The 9,515-nt window shown below is 43.9% G+C and overlaps 1 protein-coding gene across 4 annotated transcripts in view; it reads left to right on the forward strand.

Annotated features, from left to right (window-relative positions):
* KDM1B (lysine demethylase 1B) overlaps positions 1-9,515 on the forward strand; it is a 56,008-nt gene that overhangs the window by 20,624 nt on the left and 25,869 nt on the right. For all 4 annotated transcript variants that reach the window (XR_016234742.1, XR_016234743.1, XM_017350452.4 and 1 more), the window contains exons 7-9: positions 1,074-1,112; positions 5,813-6,017; positions 8,446-8,630. Coding sequence is in view for 2 of the 4 variants with exons in the window: in XM_017350452.4 (XP_017205941.2) it covers positions 1,074-1,112; positions 5,813-6,017; positions 8,446-8,630 (429 nt within the window). In the remaining 2 variants the exon portion in view is untranslated. The remainder of the gene's footprint in view (positions 1-1,073; positions 1,113-5,812; positions 6,018-8,445; positions 8,631-9,515) is intronic.

The following is a 9,515-nucleotide window of genomic DNA, read 5'->3' on the forward strand; positions in this document are numbered from 1 at the left end:
AAGATTCTTTGGAATATGTTCTAAAGAATAGACTTGCTAGGCCATAAAGTAGGGCAATCTTTAGTTATTTAAACAACATTAAACAGAAAATGAAACATAGCATTCAAACAGAAAATACATAAGTCAAAATGCATTGCTCAGTGAATTTTCACAAAGCACCTATTTGGCTGGCTCCCAAGGAATCGAACACTGACCAGCCCCCGGACGCCCTCTTGTATCCGCTGTCAGTCACAATCTCCATCCTTGCTCCCCTAAAGTGACTGCTTACTCGGGTCATCCAGGCCTATGGATTCCCCTGCTTGCTTTTGAACTCTGTAAGTGGAGCCCTTGCAGGATGATAGGACTGTTTTGCTCAGCAGTGTGTTTGTGAGCTGTAGTGGGTGTGGCAGTGTGTGGCTATAGTTTGTTTATTCTCATTGCCATTATCTAAATATGATATGATGGGTGTTGATGGACTTTTGGGTGTGTACTTCTGTTGGTACTGGTGTACAAGGGACTTTCCAGAAAATAATATTAAGGTTAGAATTGCTGGACATATTTTATGCACATCTTCCATGATGCACAATAATCCCAAATTATATGCATTTAAAATATTTATACTTTGCCAACTTGCTCTCCACAGTTGTTATTTATATTTCAGTATCTGTTTCACATCCTCACTTATACAGTGTTTCATTGGACTTTTTTTAAAGTATTTATTTGAAAGTCAGAGTTGGAGGGAGGGTGGGAAAGAGAGAGCTTCCATCCACTGGTTCTCTCCCCAAATGGCTGCAGTGGCCAAAGCCAGGAGCTTCATCCAGGTCTCCCATGTGGGTGAGAGGGGACCCAAGCACTTGGGCCATCTGCTGCTACTTTCTCAAGTGCATTAGCGGGGATCTGGGTTGGAAGTGGAGCAGCTGGGACTGCAGTGCACACATGGGGTACTGACATCCTGCTACGCCACAGTGCTGTCCCCTCATTGGACTTTTGTCTTTGCCAATTTAAGAGGTGAAAAGGGAAAATTTCTTAAGGTAATTTGACATTCATGATTATTTTATAAGTAAACCTGATTGACAGTTTGTTTTCTCTTGCAGCCAGAGGCCTCAGACCATTGTTCCCTTCCTGAGGATCTAGTGAGTACTCTCCCAGTTTTTTTTTTTTGTTGTTTTGTTTTGTTTTTTAAGATTTATTTGATTTATTTGAAAGACAGAGTTACAGAGAGAGGTAGAGACAAGAGACAGAGAGGGAGGTCTTCCATCCGATGGTTCACTGCACAGATGGTCGCAATGGCTGGAGCTGCGCCAATCCGAAGCCAGGAGCCAGGAGCTTCCTCCGGGTCTTCTGCGTGGGTGCAGGGGCCCAAGCACTTGGGCCAGCCTCTGCTGCTTTCCCAGGCCATAGCAGAGAGCTGGATTGGAAGAGGAGCAGCCGGGACTAGAACCAGCGCCCATATGGGACACCGGCGCCTCCGGCCAGGGCTTTAACCTGCTGTGCCACAGCGCGGGCCTCCACAGGAACAGTTTTATGAGTCTCTCTCCATTTGGTTGCTAGTCAAAAACTTTATAATCTAAAATGGTAACTGTTAGCTCTTTGTTACTTTAATTGAAGTTCCTGAGGGGCTTCTTGGGAAGGAGAAGGTTTATTTCATTTTGTAGTTTGGAGGTTCACAGTTCAGAATTGGGTGGCCCCATTTAGCTTGCTGTCTAGGGAAGGCTGGCCCCGGTGGAGTAGGTGCAGAGAAACAGATTGCATAGTGAGCCAGGAAGCAGAGAGAAGTGAGTCTAAACCAGCCCACTTGTGAGAACAGTCTTCTGAAGGCAAGCCCCTGATGACTTTAAAGACTTCCAACCAGGCCCACCTCTCAAAGGTCCCAGTTAGTTCGAGTCTGCATTCTGAATCTATCAATCATTAACATAAGACTTCACAGTTTAAATATCTGCAAGGGTTTGGGGACCCAAGTCCTGTTTAATCCATAACAGTAACTGTATTAGGAAAATACTAGAATAGTGCTATTATAGGTGATCTCATCCTAAACCTTACAAAAAGACAAAGTTCCTTGGCTTTGTATTAAAATGAAATAAGGAAGATACTGCTGCTGGGCTCACACTTGCCACACTTGTATTTCAAGGGTGATTTTGTGACTGTTTCTCCATTTGACTCTTGGAGGAAAAGAACAAAAGGGCCATAATGTTATTGTCTTGGCCTGGATTCAGCTGCAGGTGTGTTCCTGTGCCTTCTGACCTTAGTGTAACTGCTGTGTGCTATCCACACCCAGATATGGTTGGGCAGGCAGCGTCTCCAGTGAAAGAGCTGTGTGCGTCTCATTTTGTGTCTTCATGAAACAGTGCTCTCCAAGTATGACATGGAACCAGATCCGTTGGCTGTCTGAGAAACAATTTTTGGGGACCAGTGTTGTGGCATAGCTGGTTGAGCTACCTTCTATGCCAGCATCCTGTAAGGGTGCTGATTCAAGTCCTGGATGCTCCACTTCCAATCCAGCTCCCTGCTAATGTGCCTGGGAAAGCAGCAGCAGATGGCCCAAGTGCTTGCGTCCCTGAACCCACTTGGGAGACCTGGAGGAAGCTCCAGGCTCCTGGCTTCAGCTTGGCGTAGCCCCAGCTGTTGTGGACATTTGGGGAATGAACCAGTGGATGGAGGATCTCTGTCTCCCTCTCCCTCTTTTCTCTGTCACTCTGCCTTTCAAATAAACATAAATCTTTTAAAAAAATAATTTTTAGAATTCTGGGTTTCTAAAATTCTAAGAATCCTGAGTTATTCTGATTTCAGTTATTTGGGATTGTTAATTTGAGGTTCTAGATGTCTAAAACTTGGGGACTACAGTGGATTTTCAGGCAGAGCAAGAACTAATATGCAAATTGATTTTAAATCCATTCAGTTACAAAGAGGTATGAAATAGGTGTGCTTTATATATGTAACAGATTGATTGATTTAGAGAGATTTTAAATAAGTTTATACCCTCAAACATTCCCATAATAATGCAATGGCCAAAATAATTTCTGAATTTTGTGTAGATATGGGAGTATAGCAAGAAAGGAAAAATAACTTTAAATGCAGTTATAAGCACCTTACCCACCTGTCCTTCAATGTTGAGACCATTTTGAACCCTGAAGAATCTGAGCTTTTGGACAGAGGCCATATTTATGGGATGCAAGAACTGAAAAATATTTACTGGCATCCCTGAATTCCATCTGCCAGATAATTTTTTTTTTTTGCATTCAGTTAAAAAATAGTTGTCAGATGAAGATTTATAACCCTAATTGTCTACCTTACCCTTTTTTATTTCTATGGATTCTAGTGTCACTTTTAAAAGTTTCTTTTTTTTAAAAGATTTATTTGTTTGTTTATTATTTAAAAAGCAGAGTAACCAAGAGAGGGAGAGGCAGAGAGAGAAATCTTCCATCTGCTGGTTCACTTCCCAAATGGCCACAACAGCCTGGGCTGGGCCAGGCTAAATCCCGGAGCTGGGAGCTCAATCTTGGTCTACCACATAGGTGGCAGGGGCCCAAGTGTTGAGTTGTCATCCACTGCCTTCCCAGCACATTAGCAGGGAGCTGGATCAGAAGTGGAGTAGCCAGGACTTAAAACAGGCACACCAATATGGGATGCCGGAGTTATAAGCAGCAGCTTAACATGTTGTGTGACACAGCTGGCCCCTAAAGCCATTTATAAATTTTGAGTGGGTGTGTTAGTTTCCTGAAACCGCTATAACAAGTTACCACAAACTGGACAGCTTGACCAGAACTGTGCCCTGTCACCATTCTGGAATCAAGGTGTTGACAGAGCCTTGAGGAGAGGCTCCTCTGTGCTCCTTCCAGCTTCTAGGGGTTGCCAGCAGTTGTCAGTCGTTAGCGCTGGCTCGTAGACTCATCACTGCCGGCTCTAGGTCATGTTCTGAAGTTCCAGGTGGAGATGAATTTTGAGGACATGCTGTTTAAGCCCAGTGATTGTATAAATTACCATTTCTTCTGTGGTGTATGTGTTAGAGATGAGGCTGACATTTCTGATGGTGTATTGACAGAATTACAGCCAGGTGTCCAGGATTAGAGACCAGCAAGAGCAAGTGTGGTTACTAGTCACAGCCAATGCAGAGGCTGGGGTGCAGCACCCTCAGATGGGCTTCTAGGGGGACAAAGACTGGGGAGACGTGGAGAGGTGGCAGGGCCTCTTCATTTGTACACCCAGCTGCATGACCTAGGAAATAGAAGAGAATAGGAAAGCTTGTGTTTGTGATTTTTTTTTTTATCTACCTATCTACTTATTTATATTATTTATTTACTTTTATTTATTACTTACTTACAATGCTGGCCCCTGGTTTGCATTTTTAAGGCACCAGCATTCAGCCCTCTGCACGGTCCAGCCGGAGTGTCATGACTTGAAATACTTCCTAGTACTGAGCTGGGAAGGGGTTGGTAGAGGCAGACCTGATGTGTTGGGGAAGGAGCTGGAGCTCCCCTTTCTTTGTGGCTGTTCAAGAAGAGGCAAACCCAAAACAGACCTTGAGAGCAAAGCTGCCAGACTGAATGCCCTCAGAGACTGGCAGGCCAAGTGAGTGGGAAGCAGCTGAGGAGTGTACAGAGTCCTACTAAACTGAACTACACCTGCTCCAGATCTGTACTGGACAATCTGAAGGCCAAACAGAATGTGTCTCTAAGCTGGATCCACATTGTAGGCTTCAAGGTCCAAACTGCTGCTTGATGACAAGTGGAATTTTCTTGGAACCTGGAGAACTAGCAATAGAGGATCCAAGAGCAGTAGATCCTCTTGAGTCAAATTCTTAGAATTCATGGAGCGTAAGTTTAAAGTTGTGTATGGAACTTGTTGGCAGTGTTGCCTTACCAGCTTGTGTCAGTTTCATTTTCATTGCAGTGGTCAGTCATTGTGGGGTTGTGCTGATCCAGCGACTCCATGCGTTCCGTCAACTCTGGCATGTAATTGCACATTTGAAGGCTCATAGCAGCTGATTTTGTGTAGTCCCCTACATTTGGCATCTTTTTTTTTAATGTATTTGAAAGGCAGAAAGAGCATCAGAGGGAGAGACAAAGAGAAATTTTCCAACCACTGGTTCACTCCCAGGTAGCTGCAATAGCCAGCACTGGGTCAGGCTGAGGCCAGGAGCCAGGAACTCCATTTGGGTCTCCTACATGGGTAGCCAGGGCCCAAGTACTTAGGCGTCTTCTGCTGCCTTCCCAGGTGCATCAGTGTGAAGCTGGATTGGAAATGGAGTATCCTGGACTTGAACTGTGCTCTGATAAGGGATGCTAGTGTCTCAAGAAGTGGCTTAACCCACTGTGCCATAGCTGGCCTCTTGGCATCTTATTTTGATGATTGTAGACTACTCTTCCCTTTTAGTGGACTTTGGCAAAAAGCAGTAATGCTTGACTACTACTTAGAATTACTATTTTTTCAATTGCAGATACCTTGATCTTCTAAGTAAAAAGAGGGGGCTAGGTAAACATGATTACCATTGTAAAAAGAAATTTTCCATGTCAGACTTAAGTCTTAGCTTTCAGTGTCATAAGTGGGCTCAGCCTTAAGACTGACCTGGTGTTGGTGGGCTCTGGGGGAGGAGGTGGAGGCGCCTGGTCTATGTAGAAAAGAATTCTGCCCGGCAACCATTTGCCCCAGGTATCCTCAACCATTTTTATTCCTAAGTCTGTGTACAGAACTCTGGTTAAGAATTGTTAAGTAAGAGTGGGGAGAGAGGCAGAGAAGGATTAACGACGGAGGAGATGAAGCAGATCATCTGTCCCTGGCGAGACTTGCATGTACGTCTCTCATCTGCCACTGCCCTCTTCTGCTCGGCCCATTTCAGAGAGTGTCGGAAGTCTCCAACCATTGGTGGTACTCCATGCTCATCCTACCTCCTTTGCTGAAAGACAGCGTGGCAGCACCCTTGCTTTCTGCCTACTACCCTGACTGCGTTGGCATGAGCCCCTCCTGTACCAGCACCAACCGTGCCGCCGCTGCCACCAGCCCTGGGAAGCTGGAGCACGCCAAGGCGGCCCCCTCTGCACTTGGTGAGAGCCCTGCCCAGTGCCCTCGCTTTCCATCCATTCCCTGCTGTGCCCACTACCTGATATGTGTGAGGAGCAAAAGGCCTAAGTTCTCTTCCAGGGTATGTGACACATGATGTAAAGTACCTCCTTGTTTCATGCATTTGGTTGTACAGTCAGCCCTCTGTGCAGTTTCCATCAGGAGACTCAACCAAGTATCAGAAATACTAAGGGAAGAAAATTGTATCTGTATTGAACATGTGCAGATTTTTTTCTATTTTTAAAGATTTATTTATTGGGGCCGGCACTGTGGCGTAGAAAGTTAAGCCTCCTCCTGCAGTGCCAGTGTCTCATGGGTGCTGGTTTGAGTCCTGGCTGCTCCACTTTTAATCCAGCTCCCTGCTAATGTACCTGGGAAAGCAGCAGAAGATGGCCCAAGTGCTTGGGCCCCTGCATTCACATGGGAGATGCGGAAGAAGCTCCTGGCTTTGGCCTGGCCCAGTCTGGCCATTGTGGCCATTTGGGGAGTGAATCAGCAGATGGAAGATCTTTTGCTTGCTCGCTCTCTCCTTCTCTCTTTCTCTGCATTTCAAATAAATAAATCTTTTTTAAAAATGTATTTATTGACTTAAAAGGCAAGTTAAAGAGTTGCAGGGAGAGAGAGGGAGGGAGAGAGGGAGAGAGGGAAATCTTCCATCCTCTTTCACTTGGGCCATCATCTGCAGCCTTCCCAGGTACATTAGCAGGGAACTGGATGGGAATCAGAGTAACTAAGGCTCGAATTGGCATTGATAAGAATGGCTGGCATTGCAAGCAGTGGCTTAACTTGCTGAGCCACAGCGCTGGCCCCCAGACTTTTTTGTTGTCATTATGTCCTAAATAATAAAGTACAACAACTGTTTATGTAGTATTTACACGTGGTAGGTGTTATCACTAATACAGAGATGATTACGGTATGTGGGTGACGTGCACGCACACTGCGTTTTGGTGTCTTTCAGACACTGAGGGATGATTGTGCTGTGGGTCAGTCACATTACTGGTGCATCCTGTGTAGTTCATTTTCCCTCCATAGTTTGGGAAAGCCATGGATTCTCTACAGGGTTTAATGAGTAAGTTTAGTGAAAGTTGAATAGCCATGTAATTTAATGATAACACGAACTCCTGCTTCCCAAAAGAACATTTTGAACTCTGTCAGCCGTCTTTTTCTTTATTTCTTTTGCCTTTCTTTTCTAATGAAGTGTCATTGGTCATCCCAGCAAAATGTTCTACTCAAAAACATTCAGAGCTTCAGGTTGGAGTGGTCATGTTGCTGACTGTTGACTTTAAGGGAATCTTTAAGATTTGTCATCAGAACTCTTGGTGTAGAAGCAAGAATTCTGGAAATTCTGCTTGTACATGAACAAACTGCATTTTTGATGATGCAAATAGATTTTTACATTGTTGGGTTACCTTAAGGTTTTTCACTAATAATATTAGGCCCTCATAAAATGTACTTGTGGCAAAAATGAAAACCCAAATGGTAATTCTCAGTGTTAATGAAGGCATCATGAAACAAGCACTCAAATATTATTGGAGGGCATGTACATTGAGGAAGGACAGTTTGGCAGTGAGCAGCAAAAGCTTTCAAATAAATAACTTTTGACCCAGTGGTGCTGTTTCCAGAAATTTATCCTAAATTAATTATCAAAAGTAAGTGCAAAGAACTTTTGTTTTGGCAAATTTATGTTTTAAAATAATGAAATAATCGATTACAATTCAAATGCACTAATAATAGTGGAATGGGTAAATAAGAAATTATTATACAGTATTGAAGTCATGTTTAATGACATAGGAAAATGTTCATAAGATTGTAACTTTTAAAAAGAACAGAAAGCTGTACTTTTTTTTTAGCATTTCCCCACTTCATAAAAAATCTCTTATATGAATATTCTGTATTTATAGAAGCCGATGTAAGAATAGAGTCTACCTTAAATGTCATCCCACCATTTGGACATCATCAGGGGTTGGGTTTACGTGTGAAGCTATCCATTTTTTAATCAGAAAAAACAAAAGTTGCTTTTAAAAGATATTGCCACAAGGGGTGGGTGTTCAGTAAGTGTAGAATGTAAGTAATTTTAAGATGATTGAGTTTTGGAGATTGGTGGTGCAACACTGTGAATATACTCAAAAATGGTTAAAGTGGTAAGTTTGATGTCTTATTTAGCACAGCTAAGAATTTCAGAAAATTTCTGTTTTATGCCAGTTAAAATTATGAATAATTTGTGAACAAAGAATGGGGAAAATATATGTTTAATTCATGTGTATTTTGTCCATCTGGCTGGAAGAAGCAGAAATGCTGGTGTAGGATAGTGATGCAGGCCAGCCTATCATTTTGAGCTTGTTTTTGCTGTTTTAATTCTCTGGGGTTTGGAAGTTCTGCTTGCAGGAGCTGCCTGTTTGTGTCACTTATCAGTTCCAGGCATGAACCGGTACTTCCAGCCTTTCTACCAGCCCAATGAATGTGGCAAAGCCCTGTGTGTGCGGCCAGATGTGATGGAACTAGACGAGCTCTATGAGTTTCCAGAGTATTCCCGAGACCCCACCATGTACCTGGCTTTGAGAAACCTCATCCTTGCGCTGTGGTACACGAACTGTAAAGTAAGTTGGGTGTGTCAGCTGGGCATACAGATCAGGTGCCTTGCTGATGGAGAGGAGCTGCCTGACCTGGGGATGGGATTCGTCAGCCTCAGCACTGTTGTGTAGGGTGGGTCATTCTTGAGGTGGTGAGGGCTGTCCCATGCAAGGCACAGTGTCTAGTGTCATCCCTGGTTCTTTCCACTACCTGATAGTAGCACTTCCCAAGTGTGACAACTGCATGCAGGTTGATTATCCCTTACCTGAAGTTCTTGGGACCAGGAGTGTTTTGGATTTGGGCTATTTTGGGGTTTTGTTAGTTTGTTTTCAGATTTTGGAATATTGCATAGACTTTACTGGTTGAGGATCCCCCAAATCCGTTTAGATTGTGGATTTTCATATTAGGGATGCTCCACCTATATGAGGAAAGCCACCACTTCAGACCATATTTAGTCAGAGTGCAAGTGTCTAGTGAGTAAGGGTTCAGTCCACAGGGGTCCAGTGATAATGCTAGAAGGGAGAACAGAGCACCAGAGATCGGATTAGAAACCCCTGACAGCAGGGGTTCAGCTTTATTCACCTCTGCTCCCTCAGTCAGCCAAGTCCTGTGATGTTCTCCCTGTTGGGGCTGAGTGAATGTTACAGGCATCACACGGCACTCACTGGGAAGGGGTGAAGGTAGACTGAGATGGGAGAGCAGAGTAGGAATGTCAATTTTTAAAAGTTTTTAAAATTTATTTATTAAAGTAACAGATATTTTTTTTTCCATTCTCTGGCTCATTCCCCAAATACCTACAACAGCCAGGATCCAGTAACTCCAGCTGGGTCTCCCTCACAGGTGTAGGGAACCAAACCACTTGAGGAACCAACTATTGCTTCCTCCCAGGGTGTGCACTGCACGAAGCTGGA

The sequence above is a fragment of the Oryctolagus cuniculus genome, chromosome 5 (genome assembly GCF_051225735.1).
Source record: "Oryctolagus cuniculus isolate XC-2025 breed Fujian yellow rabbit chromosome 5, ASM5122573v1, whole genome shotgun sequence".
NCBI classification, from domain to species: domain Eukaryota; kingdom Metazoa; phylum Chordata; class Mammalia; order Lagomorpha; family Leporidae; genus Oryctolagus; species Oryctolagus cuniculus.